This window comes from Choristoneura fumiferana, chromosome 3, assembly GCF_025370935.1.
Source record: "Choristoneura fumiferana chromosome 3, NRCan_CFum_1, whole genome shotgun sequence".
In the NCBI taxonomy this organism is placed as follows: domain Eukaryota; kingdom Metazoa; phylum Arthropoda; class Insecta; order Lepidoptera; family Tortricidae; genus Choristoneura; species Choristoneura fumiferana.
Genome location: NC_133474.1, coordinates 13,722,915 through 13,745,524, shown reverse-complemented (window position 1 = coordinate 13,745,524; position 22,610 = coordinate 13,722,915). Strand labels below are relative to the sequence as shown.

The 22,610-nt window shown below is 38.0% G+C and overlaps 4 protein-coding genes across 4 annotated transcripts; 1 reads left to right on the top strand and 3 right to left on the bottom strand.

Annotated features, from left to right (window-relative positions):
• Positions 1-1,895: 1,895 nt before the first annotated feature.
• Positions 1,896-6,959, bottom strand: Nfs1 (Nfs1 cysteine desulfurase). The gene is made up of 8 exons (XM_074085752.1): positions 6,738-6,959; positions 6,471-6,550; positions 6,123-6,377; positions 4,207-4,372; positions 3,489-3,773; positions 3,198-3,371; positions 2,962-3,094; positions 1,896-2,365 (listed from the first exon to the last, which is right to left on the bottom strand). Exons 1-8 carry the CDS (start codon positions 6,853-6,855, stop codon positions 2,212-2,214), a joined length of 1,365 nt encoding a protein of 454 aa, XP_073941853.1. The 5' UTR covers positions 6,856-6,959; the 3' UTR covers positions 1,896-2,211.
• A 791-nt stretch (positions 6,960-7,750) lies between these two features.
• LOC141426230 (negative elongation factor E-like) lies at positions 7,751-10,771 on the bottom strand. The gene is made up of 4 exons (XM_074085079.1): positions 10,272-10,771; positions 9,048-9,201; positions 8,419-8,598; positions 7,751-7,979 (listed from the first exon to the last, which is right to left on the bottom strand). The coding sequence occupies exons 1-4, from the start codon at positions 10,537-10,539 to the stop codon at positions 7,775-7,777; spliced, it is 807 nt and encodes a 268-aa protein (XP_073941180.1). The 5' UTR covers positions 10,540-10,771; the 3' UTR covers positions 7,751-7,774.
• Positions 10,772-12,806: 2,035 nt separating this feature from the next.
• On the top strand, positions 12,807-13,654 carry LOC141426659 (uncharacterized). Its single transcript, XM_074085728.1, has 2 exons — positions 12,807-13,122; positions 13,331-13,654. The coding sequence occupies exons 1-2, from the start codon at positions 12,945-12,947 to the stop codon at positions 13,459-13,461; spliced, it is 309 nt and encodes a 102-aa protein (XP_073941829.1). The 5' UTR covers positions 12,807-12,944; the 3' UTR covers positions 13,462-13,654.
• A 57-nt stretch (positions 13,655-13,711) lies between these two features.
• Positions 13,712-20,088, bottom strand: LOC141426658 (aromatic-L-amino-acid decarboxylase-like). The gene is made up of 5 exons (XM_074085727.1): positions 19,817-20,088; positions 17,234-17,354; positions 16,513-16,626; positions 15,635-15,754; positions 13,712-15,509 (listed from the first exon to the last, which is right to left on the bottom strand). Exons 1-5 carry the CDS (start codon positions 19,894-19,896, stop codon positions 14,442-14,444), a joined length of 1,503 nt encoding a protein of 500 aa, XP_073941828.1. The 5' UTR covers positions 19,897-20,088; the 3' UTR covers positions 13,712-14,441.
• Positions 20,089-22,610: the final 2,522 nt, after the last annotated feature.

Here is a 22,610-nt window from a genome sequence, read left to right as displayed (position 1 = left end):
ATTTAAGACACCACAAACCTCAGCAGAAGCTCGTTAAAGTTTGCGCGTGTATGTTGTTGGCGACGTACAGGCCATTGAGTTTTCTGGGCCAAGGGCCTCTCCTTGCGCCTCCCCCCCCCCTGTTCTTCCTCAGAAGCGTCCTCCATTGGATTTTTCTCCGTCGGCAGGTGCTCGGTAAACTTACCTTTTGGACACTGGCACTTCACGTACACCAAACCCAGCAAGTAGCAGAGTGGGTGCTCGCGATCCGTCAGGGTCTGCACCACATCCTCCGGAGCGCTGAAGACCAGGAACGTGTTGCCGTCCTGTCAATCCACATTATGACGGAGGCAGCTTTCCACTCTAGCACAATTATTTTGTAATCGCATCGCGCGTCCCACAATCCAGATATCGGGCTAGTTACCTAGTAGTAGGACGCTGCAGCGAACCATCCTGACTATGTCGCGCTGTCGTTTGACCATGAGCCTGGTACTGGTGGTCAAGGTGAACTCCGAAACTATTTTGGTGACGTATTCCACTGTTTCGTGGTTCTCGCACCATAGTTTCAGAGCAACCATTGGCGTTGATCGGTTTGCCCCTATATACGAGGTTCACCGGTACGTCATTGGTCGCATCTATGGCGTCCTTGCGAAGACGCTCCTGCAGAAGCGCCTGTAAGTACAGGCCTACAGCGGCCTGTGCGGTCAGGGTTCCCCCAGTCGGTCGCCGCGACCAGCAGGTCTGACCTGACCGCACGGCCTCTGCATGCGGGATTTGGGTTTCGATCTTCAGCTTCGAATTTTTGGAGTCTCGCCTAGGCGGCTGTGTCGTCGGGCTTTACCGTCCGGTTTCCCTTAAGGTTCCTGTGGGTTTTATGGGATCTAGATTTATCCATGTTGGCGAATTTAAATAGGTTCTATCCACTGCGCTCCCTACCCTCCATGGAGCCCGCAACATTGGGGATGTCGTAACGACACCGAGGCTACGCAGCGGATAAAGATGTGGCAGATTGGGTTCTACGCGCGACATCGAGATCTACAGATGCCCAGCTGGTGACCCCATCTCGTCAAAGTAAAGCACCCGGCTCATCCGTGCGATTAATTACGCATGTCAATTTTCCCGCAGTGGCTAACTACGGGCTACCGTTTAGCCTGAAATCCGTCGTAAGAGGGCGTGTTCTCTCCCGGAGTAACTAATCCCGACCCCGTTTCACTCTCGTTTTTTTTATAATGAATAGGATATGGCAAACTCACGAGTTGTCAAATAACTACCATATTAAATCTAACTTTAATTTTAACACTTCTTTACTGCACATGGCTTTAAGTAGAAAATTTGATGCAATTTATTAGGTTCTTCAGTATATTTTTTTATGAACTGAACTTTTAACTATATAATTTGAAAGCTTTAATTATTAGTTCAGAAACATGTTTAGGAGAAGTTTCTCAATTTGTCCTTGTAGTTGTTTAATTTTATATTATTTAGGAATACCTACAAAAATTCTGAATTAAATTTTTATTGATATTTTATCAAGGTGTTGATGATCGATTTAATTGCTTCAATGGCTACAATAAAAACTGAATTTGGCTTTACACTTTGTAATGATCTTGCTCAAAATAAAATAATTGTTTCCAGTGTTCGATAAACTTTAAAAAATAAATATTTTGATTATATAAGCATTTGGCAAAGGAAGCTTTATTGCAGCCATGAAAATACATTAAGTATCAAGATAATATTTTGTTATGGTGCTACTACATAATTTTATACTTACACTAATTTGAAACATTAACATAATTACTTTATTACGAAATAATGGTCAAATTTTTTATGAAGCAGCATTTAATTAACGATTAGACTATAAATAACAACTAATATATTTAACAATAAATATGACAAATAATTGTTTAATTACAAAACAGTTAAAAAATGTGTTTTTTTTTTCAAATTTTGTTAGTTTTAAGACCTACTCACAAAGCCTGCACTATCACAGCATAATTAATTAAATAGAGTATCAATAATTATTTGTCATAACTGGTTTAGAAAAGAGATATTTGTCTACAAAAGAAGACTCATAATGTAATACATAATAAAGTAATTGATCGTAAACATATCCAGATCTTTTAACCAAACATTACGTACTAGCCAACAGATTACGCCATACCGACCGTGACCTTGATATTGTGTACATGTTTTTACGCAATTACTTAGCACTTAGTTCTGAAACAGTGACTACGCTTAGTGCTGCGACCATTTAATAGTTTTGATATCTACGCCTTCCTGAACCATTTCCCACAGTGGGCTCATCTCACGAAGACGCTCGACATGCCTTATAGTTTTCTCTGCGGTGTAATCTGTTTCTTCAATTGTTGTGAATCTTCCAAATCCGTATCTGCAATTATAATTTTGTGGTTAAATTTCTGTTAATACAAATGCATATCAACAGAAGGATAAGCTGATAAAGATTGTTCTTTACGCTAAAGGAAAAGGCTTTACGGTGAAGGAAAACATCGTGAGGAAACCTGCACAAACCTGTGAAGCAATTCAATGGTGTGTGTGAAGTTCCCAAAACGCACTGGGCCCGCGTGGGAACTACTGCCCAAGCCCTCTTATTCTGAGGGGAGGCCTGTGCCCTGCAGTGGGACGTATATAGGCTGGGATAATGATGATGATGATGATGAATCTCGCAGCCAAAGTAAACCTACACTCACTATGAACCTTTCATTTAAAAAATCTGTTTCAGAAACAAATTCAATTTGATTATAGTGCACATGTGGCTTAAACAAGTAAATCTAAAAATGATTACACCATTTATACCTAGTGCCATCCACGAAGATGCGTGATTTTGTCAAATAAGACATTAATGACATTGTAATAAGAACCACGGCACGCGTCATCGTGAATGACTCTACCTATATCATTTACCAAATATTGAATCAAGGGTAATTTTTATCATATAGAGGAATCACCAGGGAGAGAAATTATTACCTTATTGAACTGTGTGCTAAATCTTCATCAGTGCCAATTGCTCTTAACACATAAGAGGGTTCCAAAGAAGCTGAGGTACATGCTGATCCACTTGACAGAGCTATGTCTTTGAGAGCCATTAACAAAGACTCGCCTGTAAAAAGACAAGCATATCAATATTAAATAGATTTATTTGAAGATTTATCAAACTTGAGGAACAGAAGAAGTATTTCTATTATTATTTATTAGATACATGCCTTCAACATAAGCAAATGACAAGTTAATACACCCATGGTATGAATGCTCTGGGTCACCATTTCGAATAACATGGCTCAATTTTGAATAGATTTTGTCTAAAAATCTTTGAGATAATGTTTCCATCCATGCATGGTCATATGGCATTTCACGTTCCGCTATGTCGCAAGCTGCACCTAAAATTTGATAAAACAGAAATGTAACGTGATGCCGTAATACCTTATCTAATTGTTGTTGTTGTTATCATTATGTCAGAGATAACAGGAAAAAACTAAGATAAAATGTTATGTTACCTAGTCCAACGACAAGAGGCGTGGGCACCGTGCCACTTCTCATGCCCCTTTCTTGCCCTCCACCGCTTTGTATAGGCTCCACACGGACCCTCGGCCTGCGCCTTATATACAGAGCACCAACTCCTTTTGGTCCGTAAACTTTGTGTCCAGAGATAGACATAAGGTCAATATTCATTTTGTTGACGTCAATGGGCATTTTTCCGATAGCTTGAGCAGCGTCAGTGTGGAAAAATATTTTTCGGCTTTTGCACAAAGCTCCGATTTCAGCTATAGGCTGCTTGACCCCTGAAAAGCAAAATAAAGGTACCAAAAATAGGACAAGTGCGAATTAAACTTGCGTGGAGAGGGCATTATAGTTCTTATAGGTTGTCCTGTAATTTAAATACGATTGATGCCTGATTTTTTTGGGTCACTAACATGCACAATTTTTTTTTGACATTCATAAGTGCTTGTTATAGCCTAAATTGAATAAAGATATTTTGACTTTGACTTTGATGCATATTATCAGTTTTCAACTCAATCGGTTCAATAGTTTTGAGCAAATTGGTTGTGACAGTGATTCTGTAAGAGTTCTCTTTTTCCTTTACTTATATTATTTTCAATAGGTTCTTAATTTGACTTGGACAAGCAAAAGAGGAGGATAGCTGCTGAACATCAACTTCACTTTACATGCTGATGGAGTTAAGGCTGATTGCAAAAGGAAAATAATTATTGGTACCTATTTCATTATTAACAGTCATTATTGAAACAAGACTGGTTTCAGGTGTCAGCGATTCTTCAAGTTCCTTTAAATTAATTATTCCATTAGGTCCAACTGGCAAGTATGTGATCTTGAAACCTTCTCCTTCCAGCGCACGGCATGAGTCAAGCACACACTTGTGTTCCTGAAATGTTTAATAAAAGCAAGTTTTAGATACAATACAGCATAATGACTATGCATTCAACTAATGAAGAACAAAGCTTCAAGTTCCGGTTTTGTTTTGTTTGGTCCTCTGTGAGTTGATAAATAAATACATTTTTTTTTAAATATATACGAGGGGAAACGAGCATGCGGGTCACCTGATGGGAAGCAATCACCACCGCCCATGGACACCTGCCAACACAAGGGGTATCACAGGTGCATTGCCGGCCCTTTAAGAGCCTGATAGACTCGTTTTTTAAGATCCCTAAGATATTTTAGTTGTGTGTGGAAAAAATTGCTTAAGTTTTGTATGAAAAACAGATGTTTGTTCTTGAGACTGAGGTGTTTAATATGTATTTAAGCATCTCCCCATCTATCTATTTAAGTATGTTTATCTGTTGCTTGCAACGGAGTGGCTTGGTCCTGCTGGAAAAAGACAAAGAGGACGGCAAAAGAAAAGATGGGTTGATGAAGTTGTAAAAACAGCTGGAAATAACTGGATGAGCACTGCTCAAAACAAACAAAAGTGGAAAGAGATGGAGGAGGCTTTTACCCTATAGGGGCCATAACAGTAAACTACTGATCAATTAAAAATTTATATATAAACTTATTGTACTGTATGGATACATAAAGCTTAAATAATAATAATAATAATCTGTTGCTTAGTACTCATAACACAAGCTATTAGACATGGGTAATCTCAACTCCGCTAAGTGATCTGACTCACTAGATCCAGCTCCGGTGTCGGTACCGAATCCGCTTATTGAATCCGACTCCTTTATTGACTCCGGTTCTTTCGAGCGATTATTAATTTGTCTATGGCCGATCCGGCCCGGCTCGGTTCGGTCGGTACCAAGGTCAAGGTACTGAACTGAAGTACCGATTCATTTTGTCCTTTTGATGTTGAAAAATTCTAAATTGTGTATTTTTTAAAGAACTATGAGCTACTTTAACTGCCTGCCTAGTGATTCGAAACAATATTATGATTGAAAGTCTGTGCCATAAGACCTATTTTTCGCTGCAATTTTTGCTCAAAAGTGGGAAATTCGGGTGACACTCTTTCCCTGCCCGGATAATACCGGGTTGGAAATACCGACCCTGTTTTTCGTGTACACGCCCATAGAAGCTAACGTCAGTTTCTATGGGCGTGTACACAAAAAACAGGGTTGGTATTTACATGTCGGTATTATCCGGGCCTGGCCTGGAAGTGTCACCTGGAAATTTTCATCATCAGTTGTTGTTCTTGGCCTATAAATGCTCTCATGCTGAGTTGGCTGTGTGGCTGTGCCAAAAAATGACAACTTAATTTGGAAAATGGCTAAAGAAAAGCTAGAAACATTAAAGGACATCATAAACAGGTATTTGGATAGTATGGGCTTGTTCAATGGAGGTGTAAATGTAATTCTAAGTCGACCGCTTTCAGAAGAAGCGATGCAGATTTACAGAGTCATTAGACAGGCCTTTGCATCCAGATGTGATTTTAGTGCAACAGAGAGTGTAATATCTGTAGTGTGGTGTATATATCTGAGGCTCCCCATGAGGCTGACATAGTCTTGTTAATATGAAGCCTTGAGTTTTGAAATAAATATTATTATTATAGTCATATGTGGAGTGCTCAAGCCTCGTTAAAACATTAGATTTTTTTTAAATAGAAACAGTGGGTAGGAATGGTAAGTCGAAAGAAAATCTCCAAAAATTGTGTTACATATTACTTGAACCTCATACGGACTTACAATTTGAGTAGTAACAATATGCTTCTTTCTTGGTGAATAAAATCTAGCCACTCCTTTTACTGATATGTTGTTTGACTCTGTTGCACCAGATGTGAAAATTATCTCTTTAGGATCGGCGCCAATTAGTTGCGCAACTTGTTCCCGGGCTTTTTCTACAGCTGATTCACTTTCCCACCCATATGCATGAGTTCTTGAATGTGGATTACCATGTTGACCAACAAAGTATGGCAGCATTGCATCCAGCACTCTTGGGTCCTGTAAATCAAGTTCAATGAATCCATGCTGTTAATATAAATAAGTACAAAAACAGAATAGAACGTAAAGCTTATATTACTTGTTAAAACTTACAACTGGGGTTGTTGCTTGCGCGTCAAAGTACAGTGGCCGTCCGACCTCTTCATGTTTTAAAGAATATTTTTCATCGATATCTGAAAACAAAAATCAAGTAAATTCTTTTAAAAACAGACTTTTACTTTGAAGACAATTACACAAGTGAACAATGATATGCACGCATCAGCTATAAGCTGCCTGCCTGTGCATTATAAATAATAATAATAATAATCATTACAATGCCATTCATTTCACCAGAAAGACACCAAAACACGAGTTATGTACCTGTACTGGAAAATTTAATCGATCCCTGAGTACACAGCAAAATTCCAGTTTCTTGGGGTGCCGAAACTTTCACAGCTTTCGAAAGTAGGGGTATTATATTTTTTGATAAGCGAAACATTTTGTATATTTTGCTATTTTTACAGTACCGCTGGAAAATTTACATTAATCAAGCCGAAATGCGATGTACGCTACGCGTTCGTTCGCTGTCTGTCTGTAGTAGTAAGTAATGTCACTGTCAATGTCAAAAATTGCACCATAATTTTTGATTCGTGTTAATCTGTGGAGTAATAGGCATAGCAAAAGGAACTAAAGCCTATACAGAAGCAACGCTGATGTGATAAAATTCTAATTTAAATTATACTCACCGGCACAAAATTGGGCCCACTACTATGTTGTATAACAATACCTATTACAACATGGATTGAATGCATAGATTAAGGACCAGATTTTCTGCCGCTCAGCCATGAATCAGTAACACACACAGTCTAAGATGATTATCATCTTGGGCCGTTTTGTTTTAATCATCTGGTTTTAGCTACTCGATACCAAATCCTATCGATTAAGTCGATCCGCTGAATCTAAGACTGTAGTAAAACTCGACGGCTTGGGTCGTAGTTCTCACACGGGTTCTGCGCAAGTTAGGTTTACTCACGGTGTTTTCCTTCACCTTAAAACTTATGGTAAATTTATTTATGGCCATTCAAGCAAATGGTCGTGGGTTCGAGGCTGGGCTCGTACGTTTCCGAATGGAATGAGCTTTACGGTGAAGGAAAACATCGTGAGGAAACCTGCACATACCTGTGAAAAAAAATGTGGGTTGGGTGTGAAGTTTCAGATCTGCACTGGGTTCTTGTGGGAACTACGGCTTATACCCTCTCACCCCGAGAGGTCTATGCCCTGCAGTGGGATGTATATAGGCCACAATGAGATGATGAGACAGCTATGAAGTTATATTTCAGGATAGGTAATATTTCAAACAACAGTAACCAGCCAGTGCCATAAAATACAAAACATAAAATCTTAATCTAAATTTTATTTCAATCAAAAATATCATCATAGGTCAGCAGGGTTCGCTTGGGATCCTTGGGCGGGGGTGGGTTGCGTGGCGAAGCGGCTGGCGTCCAGGAGCCCGCGGGCGGGGGCGGACGACGCGCCGGCGTCGCTTTCCAACCCTCCTCGTTGCCGTCCAGCGCTGTGATAGCGTGCGATGCTATCTCCGGTGTGTCAAATGTCAGGAACACCCTGTACAAAAATAGTCATACATATATTAGAGATTGGTGTATGACAACTTCAATAAAATAATTGAAACACTGGGCTTGCATTATCCTGCTTTTTAGCTCTCTGGCCTGAACCTGAGAACCTGACTATTAAGCTTAAGGTTCCAGGATATTTGTATGAAAAGTACAAATATTTTTGCTTGAATTTTGGATGCTAAATGTAGATGTATGTAAAAGTAAAGTATGTTTATCTATTGACCATATTATAAGCTATGGTAAGTTGAGGACTAGTTCAATTTGAATCAATTGTCCCATGATTTATTTATTTATGATTAAGGATACCTTTACGATGAGCGAGAAGGGATATGTAATTCTTATACAAGTCTGTGGTATTGTGTAACATGTACCTGAAGAAAGAAAATTTATTATTGAGTGATACTAATGACAAATTTACAGGAACTCACTTTTCCTCATCTCCTTCTTGCGCGAAAGTGAATGGTTCATAGGTCAATAGGCGGCGTCTGAGAACTTCTTCTGTTATACCAGTCCCTGCAACCTGTATTGTACTACTTCGGACAGCATTTGGAGGACCTGAGGTGGCAGGAGTCTCACTACCTGGTGCATTGCGTGGGCCCTTTTCTTCCCTGTAATAAAGAAAAAATTAATTTAAAATCATTTTCGTTAAGTATGAAGTATTTTTTAACTTTTTACTCGACTACGGCAAAGCCACAGGAAGAGTAATGATTTTAGCAGTCTATGTATGTTTGTATTTTTATAAATCTATACTATTATAATACAGAGTGTGACTGGGAGTGTGGCTTGTTTGTATGTAGATTGTAGGGGCACCAGGAAGTAATCTCTTGGAGTACTGAACCCATTCAAACATTTCTTGAAAGCTACACTATTCCGGATAAACAAAGGCATTGGCATGCATTGGGTCAATTTCAGGGTAGGCAGCATTAGGCGCTGCCTACTCTGTTTTCTACTCAATGCATGTCACAGAACATAGTATTTTTTTATCCTTGGAAAGTGGTGTTCTTGCAAGGACACAGACAAAGTTGCAGTCAATAGTTAGTGCAAAAAATGTACATACTTATCTAATGCCGTGACAAAGGAATCATAGAGATATTTGACTCTTGGTGCTGGTTTTTCTTCTGGAGGTGGGGGTTCTTGTGATGCACTGAAAGGTTGGTATGAAGCCACTCCTCCAGCTGCTCCCGCAGATCCACTCAGCTTGCGTTCTCTCCCTGTTTTTACATTTAACATACAGTCAAGCTATATGTTACCACCAACCACCATAGGACCTTATCATAGAAAATAAACTTCGAAAACGGCTTGACCGGTTTTAACGAATTTTTTTGTGTATATTTGGTAGGTCCGAGATTAAGACAAACTATTTTTCATTGTTCTACATAGACAGAGTCATGGGCAACAGCTAGTAGTTCAAAGAAGATGGTTATCAAATGATGTAAATGTACTGTAAAGACTGTCTTTAACCCATCAGGGGGCACTGGGCACTAGGACAATGGAGCTTGAATTATGAGGGGGCTATTGTTTGTGGGGCCCTGGACATGTGCCAAGAGTGTCTAGAGGAAAGAGGGAGAGGAGTGACTTAGGGGGCCCTGGGGTTGACATGGGCCCAGAATGCCCAGTGGGAAAGTGGAACCTGATTACTATGGTTGAATGTTGCTTCTTGTTGATTGGTTGGTAAGTTTTATGACAGTAACAGGGTGGAAAATGAGAAGGTAGGTGGGTAAGTAAGGACCACCATCCATGCAACACCAAGAAGAGAGCTAATATAGAATACCTCAAGGGTGACCTACATGGGCTTTTTGGGCAGCAGCCCAGAGCCCCTTTAATATGAAGTGCCCCCAAACCGCAAAATCGAAATTTTTGACAAAATCGAAATAGTTGATTAATTAAGTACCCTAGACCCCAACCGAGTAGTGTTTGGTTTATAAACTCTCCGTCCACTGCCGTCCAGGAGTGGACGCTTCTGGCATACCTCATTTGCCATGTAATTTCATTGGCCATCTTAATGTCCCGTATGGTGTTGGGTTAGAACTACACCTCTCCATTTCTTCCATGAATGTCGTAAGAGGCGACTGAGAATATAGGTTAAGGTATACAGGCGACAGGCTGTAAAACTTAAAACCTAAAATTGCTAAGTGGCTCCGAAGCGGTAACGTTTTGTGTGATCTGCCTATAACCCTATTTGGAAATACAGGCTTGATGTTTGTGTGTGTGTGTAAAAAATACCAAATAGTTAGATTGTTATTTAATCTTATTTCTCACTTTAATATTTGACTTTTCGTACCTGCTCGTGGGCGCTTGAAACTAGCATTTTGCGGTTGTGGTGGTGGACTTTTAATAGCTTGAATAGCACCACTTTTAATCAACTTTCTAGCAATTTCACGAGCGTCTCGAGCTTCCGTAGGTCGTTTAGGTAAAACAGGCTTTTCAGGTTCTTGTTTAGGCGCCTTTAGCGCTTGGAGAGCCTTTTTCTTTTTCTTTAGTTTCTGGTACTTGGCTTGTAGCATTAGTTCCTCTTCAGTAAGATTGGAAGGAAAATGTAAATAAACCATAATAATATTGTTACAGGGCACAGAATTCTTCTTTAAATACTAGTAGTGCTTCTGCTCGTCGTTTTACAATTTTTTGTTATTGTTTTCACCACGGGTTTTAACTTCTGTTCGTGTGTACTGTAGTTTTAATCGGGACATTACATTGTATTTGTACTCACAACTCCGACAAGACAAGTACAGCAGGGCTACTACTAAACTCGAAGTTCGTATCATACCGCCCCTCTCGCTCTCGTATTTAATAGTATAGGTGTCAGAGGGACCGCACGACTCGAACTCGAGTTTCGTAGTAGCCCGTACATTTTATTTATTTATTATTCTTTCCTCTAGGGGAAAAGGCAAAGGTTGAACACCATACAGATACAGCCAAGTCTTCGTTGTACAGTCAACATCATAAATAAGTGATCATTTCTGTACCTTGTCGCTTTCAGTCGTTACACAATTTCGTATGTTTTCAAACTGACGTTAAAGTGACAAGGTACAAAAGTGATCACAATATTTTATGACGTGGACTGTACGACAAGTGAACTACGTGAACTAGAACTGCAGCGAGCTTGAGCTTCTGAGGAACTAATTGACAGTTCAGTCAGCTGTCATTTGTGTTTTTTAAAGATGCTTTGGATAAGTAAGTAGCTTTTAAGGTGAAATAGCTTTGAAATAGAGATGAATAAAAGTCATAGAAAGAAAACTACATTATTATTGGACAATTCACAGGTGGTCACTAGCTAGCTACATATTAGTAATCTGTGGCACAGAATATAATTATAATGACGTACTGACGTATGGTGTGTAAGCGCTATTACCTGTTTTTTTACATCTCATAAATAATGATGTGCCACAACCGGTAATCACCGAAAAGTTTCGGTAAGTACGTATGTTATACGTATTCAATGTTAAGATATGAACGGATCTGTGACATGTACTAACACAAGTAGGGCAGTTAAGACATTCTAAAAAAGGTAAAATGTGTCTGATGAAAATGCCACCGTTTAGGTGATATTTCGACTTTTTGCAGATTGATGTTTAAATTTCATTTTGTGCGGGTAAATAATAATGCCTAAAATAAATTAAATCCAGTAATTATTAATAAATAAAATTAAGGGGACTACTACGAAATTCGAAAATCGTAGTTCGTATCGTACCGTCCCTGTGGGACGGCAAGAGACGGAGTACGAAATTATACACTTCGTAGTATAGGGCTAGTCACCTTCTTCCCCCCTTTTTGAAGTAGGTACCTAACGGCGATTTAAATTGTAACCTTTTGAAATAATGCTCTTTGAATGCTCTAAAACTTTTACTAACAGGATTTTTGACGTGTTCAAGAATAATCTGTAACTTTCATTCATAAACTATAGAGAAGGTACTTGTGTGATTAAAAATAACAGTAAATATGTGTGGGAATGATTTAATTTGTATTGCAGGGACACATACCAAATTAAAATAATAATACTCAAGTTATATTTAGTTTCAAATTAATTATAATTTAGAAAATAGGTACTTAGTTTTATTTTGAAAAGATGTATTAGCCAAGCTTCAAATTATTTTTAACACCATGAGAAGAGAAAATCCGAAGACATTTTAATGGGGAGGTTACCTACCACTATCGCGTGTTTCAATATGGTTTTGTGGGTTTTCTAATAAGAACGCTTTTAATTTTTTTATTTGCTCAAAAAACTAAATCTAGTGGGTTTCTCAAGAATGAATGAATAGGTAGGTACTTGGTAGGACCAAATTGGTTCTTGTGTAATTATTTCTGAGATGTACGATTCACTGAGTTACACAATGGAATGATTCATTGTTGGTGTGCCGCTGTGTGTCGTTATAAGTAACCCATAATGACTAAGCACTAGTGGTCAAAATAAGTCGCATGCTTAGTAATAAACGGTCAAAAATCTTGAATTTTGGCAAATCAGTAATTAGCACTTTTCGTTTCCGGTAGGATTTAAACATTCCTAACTAATGTCTAAAATGTAGCAAAATTTAGCTGATGCAAGCAAAGTATTCTGAGGCGAATTATCTTCAATTTTGTGCATATATGTTTTATTTGAAAAGTTATTCAAAATAATGTTTTCCTTCTTGTGTGGCTACGTGTATGATTGGTTAAGATGTGAGTTACACAATTACGCCAGTAACCCATAATGACTAAGCGCAAAATAAGTATTGAGCAAAATCTATAGAGATTCTGACACATAACTGCATGGTGTATAGTAGGTATGATGACTTGCAGGACAAAAAAGTTGGTAACATTGTTATTACGCACCCACCGCGGCACATACGATCTTATTATTTATAACGTGTAGGTAAACCAACATAAGCGGCACCTTTCATTGCATTAGCCTCATTCCTCGTTAGTCACTGAGTACTAACTGTTGCAAATTAACGCGAGAGCTGACTGAAATAAAATAAAAATGGAGTTCGGCTACACCCGCACGGCTATCTTTTTCGTGCTCTGTATTTACTTCGTGCATAATGTAGTTGGGATGCCCAGAACGGTCCCAATAGTCCCAAAACCGGACGATGTGGTCCCGGCCGAGTCGTTTGGAATGAGGGAATTGGAAAACTCAACGACTGACGTATCCATTTCAAGTGAGTACAATTTTTTAATGTAGTAGGTGCTTTGCTTACCTGTTTTTTTTAATTCCTTCTACGTATTGTAAGATCGATTTTTACGCGATTTTGGCTAACTCGTGTGATTAACATTTGCGTGGAACAAATCAATAATTAGTCTGTCTAGTAAGGTCGATACCTACATCGAGAGGTTGACACTCATTAATTTGTGTTGTTTCTTTTTCAGGGGTCAAAATTCCAGGCCGTGTACCCTGTAAGTTTGAGGACGCCACAGAAGACGAAGTCTGTATGAAGCATTGCATACCAAAGGGATACTCCTACGGAGTATGCGTCAGCAAGACTTGTACTTGTGTTTAAGAGGAAAAGTTACAATGACACATTTCTCACATACCTACGCTGTGCGAAATAAGATTTTTAGAAGCTTAATATTTAACTACACCTCATACTATTATCTATTCTGTGACCTCATTGAAGTGCGAACAATATGTACCTACTTGTGCGTCAAACCATATAAGTATATTATGAATAAATCAACATTTTGAGAAGAAAACACTGCTTTAATTTGCATCCTCTTAAATTACTAAGGTCAATAAATGAATAGTCAATGTGTAATTACAACTCGTTTAATTGCAACAATGTTTAACAGTTATCGTACTCCCTAACTTAAGTGCTTTTTAACAATATTTACTGGTATTATGTATCTACCTATCAATTTAACCAATTTGCTTTTAAGTTAATGCAGAATGTATAATTTACATCTACCTTACGACACAGAAATGTTACCTGAAATAACTTCCAAGTTATTATTTCCAATACATAAAGCCGAGTTTCAAAAAGTTGCATTACATTGTGAGGCCGTAAAGCCAACGAGTTTGTAGTGGTCAATCGAGCGCCGCAATGTAATGCAAGTTGCACGATTTTTCTTGCAAGTCTAAACTCGGCTTAAAGCTTGCTATTAATAAAATGACAGGCGAAACAAAGGTCTTGCATAAAATTGCACAAAGTAATTGATATTTAAATAAATTTTAGGCAGGTATTAAGAGCAAGAGAAACCCACACAGAGGTTACCTAAGCCTCGCTTAGTTATTGAGTGGGTAAATTCTGCCTTTCTCACGAAAGTACCGGAGAAAATGAATGACCGAATCCTAAACAGGCCCTTTACTTTACTAGGTACGAAGTGCAAAATTCGAACTTCGTTCTGACACTTATACTATTTAAAACGAGAGTGAGAGGGACGGCACGATACGGACCTCGATTTTCGAATTTCGTAGAAGCCCCTCAGGATTATTGAAGGCTAGAGCCAGCAGCATTAAATTGTTATGCTATTAAATCTTTATTTACTTTGATTTTTCACAAGAACTTAAGATCTCAAAGTGATTAATTGCTGGAATTTGAGACTTAGTGTGTATTGTGGGCTGGATAATGGTATCAGCTTCTTGTCTAATTTTGTTCCAACTTATTTCGATGTCCTGTCTCGTAGTCAAGTTCGAACAGACTACGAATCGAATAATGTATCTGCCGCGGTAAGTAGCCGCTACCATGTAAATTTGTTTCTTCTCAGTCAAATTTTCTAACAACTTTTTCGTAACAATGTCTCCGTCCTTCAATCTGAAGCAAACTAATCCCATTGATGGCTCCGGTTCTACCAAAAACCTGTCGTCTTCTCGAACTAACTTAGCAAAATGCTGCGCCAAGCTGATTTGGTTTCTGAGGTGGTTTCTTATGCCTTCCGCGCCGTATATTCTCAACACAGTCCATAGTTTCAGAGCTCTGAATCGTCTGCCGAGAGGTATTTGCCAGTGGCGGTAATCAGGGATTTTGATGTCAGTCTTTACATCGTCTAAATAAATACGCTGAATATCAAATGTGTTGATTAGGTCATATCCATTTTTTACCCACATTGCAGAACAGTCGAAATTGACAAGCATCCATTTATGGGGGTTGAAATCAAAGGAGTCTGCGTATTCAACTCCCTTCATCAACCCTCTGAATTCGGGGCAGATGAAGGCTGCTCCGGCATAGGCTGCGTCAACGTGTAGCCAGACGTCGGATTCATTGCACACTGGACCCAGCTCGTACAATGGGTCAAAGGCGCAGGTTCCTGTGGTGCCAAGATTGGCAATTACGTAGCACGGTATCAAGCCTTTAGCTCTGTCCTCTTCGAAGGCGTTCTTAAGAGTTTCCCCTCGAAGTCTTCCTTCTGGATCAGATTTGAGTAATCGCATTTTCATTGATCCAAGTAACCCAGATTTTTCTACGGAGGAATTGCATTGGTCAGATGTGTAAGCTACGAGTTTAGCGTTGAGTTCTCCTTCATTGAGGGTAGGATCTTTGCGCATGAGCCTGTGAACAGTTTTGTTTTTGGCCACTAGCAATCCGACTAAGGTCGCTTCACTAGCTGATCCCTGCAAAAATAATTTTATTAAAATCATAATTGGACATGATGACCTTGCACGAGGTTGACCGTTACGTTGATAATTAAAAGTTGGTAATTGTATCATATGTGATTTCAGGCTCATTTTATACGAACCTGAATTACTCCTCCTCCCGGTCCATCCGAGCAGTTAAGGAATTCCTCTGGCAGTCCAAGTAATTTGCCCAACCAGTTCATAGTAACCACTTCCAGTTCTGTGCATGCAGGGCTGGACATCTGCAAAGATACAAATACGAAGTAAGTTGATACATTTTTAAGGTATCCATGGAGACCGAACTACTTTAAAAAGAAATATGAATCCTTTTCATGCTCTATCCCGTAGGAATTCAGAAAGTTCCCTTTTAATGTATAGGAACCTCTAGGATCCTCAGGAATATTACCAAATTTCAAGTCTCTAGCCTGGGCTCTCTAGTTGTTAAGTGATTTAGGTAGTGCGTTGGCCATCAATCAGTCAATCAATCATGCAGCACTTTACTATAGTAATAGATTGAAATAAAATAATGAATAGTGAAAAATAATGAATACAGCGAAGCGTCGCTAACTAACGGGCAGTAGAACTCTAATAAATGTTAAATGTATATGTTATGGACCAAGTGATTGATAAGGGCATTATTTATAATGCCCGGGCATTATGGATAATGACAGGCTTCCGGGCATACTGGGCAGTGATTATTATCTAAACTTCATTATTTATCACATTGTCAGGTCATTATGAATATTGCTACATGCTCATTCAGCAATTTGATTACAACTGATTTTTGGCCAACTGAAGTCTGATTCAATCAATCGGAAAGTTAGGTGCGACGACGAGCGCAGCGAGGAGGAGGGTGTTAGGTTCAACTGCGACCAAAACATGTAACAAACAGTGATAGACATTTTTCATAATGCCCGGGCATTATAAAAAAAATACCGATTTTTCGCTTGGTCCAGAAAATATATAAACCAAATGAATAAGTTCTATAAAATAAACTTACCCAACTAAACCCAATAACGGCCAGGCTGTCACTGAGCAGCCCTCCCACAATGCCTGGGAACGAGCTTCCAGTCGGATAAAAGGCGTGGAACTGCGGCGAATGCCAGTGAGTTATCTGAAATACAATGCCGAAGTTAGTAAGAGATCTGAGGCCGTATTGTCTAACGTCTGGGTGCTCGCGATCGCAATCGCATTCACCATCTCTTTCACCCTCACTACCCTCATCTTATACCTTGTGATAGAAAGAAGTGGTGAAAACGATTGTGATTCCCTATGTTAAATCTAATTAAACAAATTTAATCAACATACTTTAGGTATTCTTATGTGCACTGTTTAGATTTGCGTAGAAATCGGATTGTAAATATTATTTTATTATTTTAAAATATGCCATGCCAATAAGTCATAATATTATTATAGAAATTAAGATGTCCAATATTTAAACGATCACTATAAATGTTGATAGGTCGCTACCTTACCTACCTTACCTTGCCACCTTATTTTAATAATTATATCCGAAGGGAATATAATTAAGTATAACCACTACGCTTATTGATTATATCCGTACTTAGTTAATTTTAATTCAAACTACGAGTAAATCCAGTTTTACAATCGCAAACACCTTTTGGGGTACTATTTTTTGTACATTTTGATTTCCTATATTTATAATTAAAGTTATTGCATTCCAATAGAAAATATCGGTTAGTTAACAAATGAATACAGACGCCAGGCATAATTGATTGACTGAAGTCATTCAAGACATCTTTCCAGCTCTCCGGCTCTTCAGGAGCATTTTCTGGTAAGAGTTTCAGCAAATATCCTGGTTCCACTGAAGGCAGCACATCCCTGAAATGTAAAAAAAAACCGTGCGAATAAAAGAAGAAACTGACTGACTGATTAGTCAATTTAACCTTTGTAAGTACCCTGATGTGTTAACCAGTCGATGGGTCGAACAGCTTAGTCGATTGACACATCAAGGTACAGTTTTTAACTACTGACTGAGAGAAGGATCTTGAAGTTGGCAAGAATGTCGGTTTTTTGTAATGGGGGCGAAGACGACTGCGTAAGCTTGTACAGGGTCAGAATTATACAAGAGTCGGCCGGTGTTTTTATTTATTTATTTATTTTCATTACCTATTATAGTGGTCAGATTGCCTTGATCGTTAAAATTTTCATGTGTGAAAGAAGGAACGGTCAACTAATAAAGCTGCATTGCATTTTTTTTATTCCGGTTATTTAAAAAAAAAAATACATAAGATGTGTTTATTTAGAATTACACTAAGTGACTAAGTGAATGAATACAATACATAAGCTACAATTAATTACTTTAGCAATATTTAATACCTTTAATAAGAAACAAATTATAGACATTTATTTATTTATTCATTGAGGGTTTTTGGAAACGGCTCTTATAATTGCGATAAAATTTTCTATGATGCGAACAATATTGATATAGCTTACTCATATCTCTGGGAAAACGCTTGTTATAGAGTTTTAACCCGTGGGGAGCTCGGTCACCCATAACTATTTACGTACTTCTGTACCTCAAACTACATAAAAACTAACTAAGACAAGATATGTGATCGGAGAATCAATAAATGGCTTGGTATAGAATAGTCCCGCGCTTAAAAAAAAAATCTCGCTCTAACTCTCTCGCTTTACGAGTATCTGGGGAACACATTCCCTCTTTCATAATGCAATAAAGTGTTATGTCACAAAAATTAACGGAAATTGTACATCTAATAAATAGGTTATTCGCCGCAGCTTGCTTGCTCATTAGTCAGGTATTATCGAGTAATTTTATTCTTCAACAAAAACTAAGGTATCTTTCGTGCCTTGAACGATTAGCACAAAGCAATGGAAAATATTATGTTCTTTTAATGACGTGACTGGACAATAGAATGAATTGTCACCTGCGAATAACTGTACCTAGTTAGTGGAGGTTTTTTATTTATTTAGGTGGGTATTCATTTATTTAATTACTTTTGCCAATTAAACTTACCAAATAGGGATAGGTACGATATGTGATAGCATAGCATTTATAAATAAAACAATTCTTAATTTTTTGATTGATCCTTTTATGTAACTTATATAGTTATATGTACGTGAAAAAATGTTATGCGAAATAATTTCATTTCCTATTTATAATTATGATTCCTACGATAAGCTCAACTTCTCGTATTAGGTATATCAATATTAAGTATTTAGGTATTTCAATTTCATTAAATCATCAATCAATGTCCTACAACAATAGCTATTAAGATCATTTTGTAATACTAACCAATGGATCTGAGCTGAGTAAATAAATTATTATAATTATATCACTTCTGTTCTGTTGTTTCACATTTTTATTGTTAAATTAGATGTAAAAAATAATCCACGATTATTTAAGGTTACAAGTATACATGACAATATTCGTAAAGGTATAGGTACCTACTGATGTTACTAAACGCCTGTTTATTTAAAAAAGCAATTGATTCAAATTAGGTTCTAACAGTTTTCGTTGCATACGGCTGTACTGTCCACAAAATAAGTGTTAATAACGATACATATTCCGAACTCATATGATCCATATTCCTCCAATCTGTTTAATATATTTTATGCAATGCAATTATTTTTGATATCTGCTTTATTGCCCATGAAAATTGAACTAGAATGTAAGTAAATTTGTCACTTTGTCACAAAGTGTCTCAATTAATTAATAGGAGACATATATTATGCCATGCATCAAGTAATTTTAAGCTCTAGTATGAGGAAAATAAAAAATAAACGTTTGTTTCTAATAATAATAAGTACCTGGGCGACCGAGCTTTGCTCGGGCTAAAACTCGATAATAAGCGTTTTCCAAGAGACAATACCAAGCCAGATCGAATTTGTCATCCCCGAAAACCCCTAAATATATACCAAATTTCATCGAAATCGTTGGAGCCGTTTCAGATATCCCCGAAATATATATATAGGTATATACATATATACAAGAATTGCTCGTTTAAAGATATTGGATAGATAGATACGAGTAGATTAGATAGATAATACCAATCAGGCAGATTAAAATCTTCGAAAATATTTAGGTAGGTAGGTAGGTAGTAGGTTGGTGCTGATAGTATTCGGTGCTGATACGCGCTTAAGTATACGAGAGGTTATTAATCCACTCAGAACGGAAACCAAACCAGTTAATTTTAATTAAAAAAAAGTCAAATAGTTTATTTATGCAAAATCCAGCCCTCAGATTTAGGTAACACTATTATTTTAAGTTTGTAAAACCTCGACTCGCTAAAACTTTACTCAAGCAAGCTGAAGTCACCAACCTTGTTCGAATGGTGTCGTAGTAGTCCGCCATCAGATCAATGGCTGCTTTGCCAAACTCACGAAACTGCTGCGAGTCCATTTCGAACCACTTAACCACCGGCCACGAACTACAAAAACCCCTTTACTCAAAACGACTAAACTGGGTGTAAAACAAGTGCAAAATTATAAGTGGTTATCTTAGCATCAGGTCGAGTCGCGCCCCGTTGACGATCAGAATGACAATGGTGTCTCGAGGCTTCGGAGCTGGATTTATAGACGTACGTGCAGGTCAGCTTTCTACGCGATGAGATCTGCCGTATCAGGTGCGCAGGCGATTGTTTGTGTTATTACATTAATGAACTTAAACCAGTTTCCTTGCTCTGCAGCTACAGGTACCAAGACTGCTGCGTCTGTGCAACACATGTTGGACTTCATGCAAAGGGCCGCCCTACTTCGCTTCCATTTGCAAAATGTTTTAAAATTTAAACAACATTTAACAGATGCCTGGGTTACTTTGACTAACATAATTTGTAGATGATTTTATTTATTTTACAAGCTTTTATTTAGTTTCACCTGTCCCGTTGTCTGTCTATCTGTCTGTCTCTGTCTGTCTGTCTGTAATCAAATCTTGCAAGTTAAATTTGACCGACTTCCAGCAGTCAGATTGACTTGAAATTTGGAATACTTATGTAAATTGCGTGACAATACAATAATCTGGTAGTGACATTCTGGTAGTTCAGCCAGTATCGTCTCCGCAGGACGGAACTCTTCAACTGTTAATGGCATCGACTTGAAATTTGGTATATGCAAATGTAGTTTGAGTGACAATGCAACTAAAATTGACAAAAAGTACAGTCAATGTTACGGTCTGGTGCCTTAAAGGCTAAAACTGGGCCTTAAGGGTCTGCGAATCTACTGAATTCAAAGACGTGTTAACTGGTACGCATCTTTAATGAGACTGACAAATTGAACATACAAAATTATTCAAAATTGGTAAAAAAAGTATAAAAACATACAAAAAAAGGTTTTCCCTTCGGCACAGTCAACAAGAAAGCTTGTATTCAAAATATTTTTATACCAAAAACTTGCAAATTAAATTTGATCCATTTTTTTTTTTTTTTAATGGTATAGGGGGCAAACGAGCAGGCGGATCGCCTGATGGTAAGCGATTACCGTCGCCCATGGACACCTGCAACACCAGAAGAGTCACAAGTGCGTTGCCGGCCTTTAAGGTAGGAGTACGCTCTATTCTTGAAAACTTGAAGGTCATAGCGGTCCGGGAATACCGCGGGCGATAGCTCATTCCAGAGTTTTGCTGTGCGAGGCAGAAAATTTCTGGAAAAACGCACAGTAGAGGACCGCCAACCATCTAAATGGTGAGGATGGAAGTGTTGTCGCGTAGGTCGGTGGCGAAAGGATGCGGCAGGGATCAACCCGAATAATTCCTCGGAGCACTCCCCGTTGTACATGCGATAGAGGATGCACAGTGAAGCTACATCTCTACGCAGCGCATTTGCCGGTTTCCGATTGAGCTGAAATTTTGCATGCATATGTAAAGCGGATGACAATGCATTATGCAATTTTTATTTTATTTTATTTTATTTAATATTATTATTAAATGAAGCTGATCTGGTGATGAAGCTGGAAGGTGGCCATAGGAAGTTGTAATAAAACGACACAAACCCATCCAGTTTGGGTTCCTTTGATTTGACTTGACAAGTACTTTGGTGCTAAATGGTAACCAGGGTCTGATGATGGAGCTGGAAGGTGGCCGCATAGCAATTCGATAATAAAGCAACACAACCCCATCGAGTTTGGGCTCGTTGGACTCGTCTTGACGAGTACTTTGTTTATAGATAGTAACTATATAGGGTCTGATGATGGAGCTGGAAGGTGACTATAGGAAGTCGGTAATAAAGCGACATAACCCCATTGAGTTTGGGCTCGTTGGATTCGTTTTGACGAGTACTTTGGTCTAGATTGTAACTAGACTTATTATTTATTTATTTATTTATATATATTTTACGTTTTGTAAGTACCTACATCCATATTTATATCAGTCTCTAGAACTTGACTATCTACACACGCTTTCTTATAATGACGAGTAACCACATAGGGGGTTTTCCTGAATCTTAAGTATTCTTACTACATACATGTGATAAATGTTAAGTAAATTTATTTTTTCCTTTTTAGTTCATTTATTTTTTCTAATAAATGCTTGTATTTAAAAAGGTTTCTATTCTTTTAATTTTTTATGAATGAATGCGTGTTATCGAAAGGAAAAACCATTTTTAAACTACCTTTACACGTAACAGAGTTATAAAGGATAATTGAAATTCAAGATTAGACAGAGAAAGACATACCTAACTACGCATGTGACGCCACATGTAATGCAAGTAGCGCCATACTTACCGTATAGAAGAATAGTTATTTGTGCAACAATAGAGCAAAGTTGTTTTTTGCTTCGATTGTTGAATTTGAATCCCGAGAAAGCGAAGGATTATATAATTGAATCACGAGCGAAGCGAGTGATTCTAGGTTGGAATCCTGAGAGCAACGAGGGATTCAGACACACGAGATGCAAAAAATCTTTGGTATCGTGTGACACATACGACTTTTCACCTCAGCAGCGAGAACGTAAGGTTAGAGTAAAAGCACATATACCTACCCATTTACAAAACAAACAATATAAAAAAATATATAAATAATCCGTTTATTAAGAAACAAATACATACAATAATCACATTTAAAACCTATACTCAAAAATGATACTTACTTAAAGTCACCAAAAAGTGATCAAAAGTCTCCAGCAAG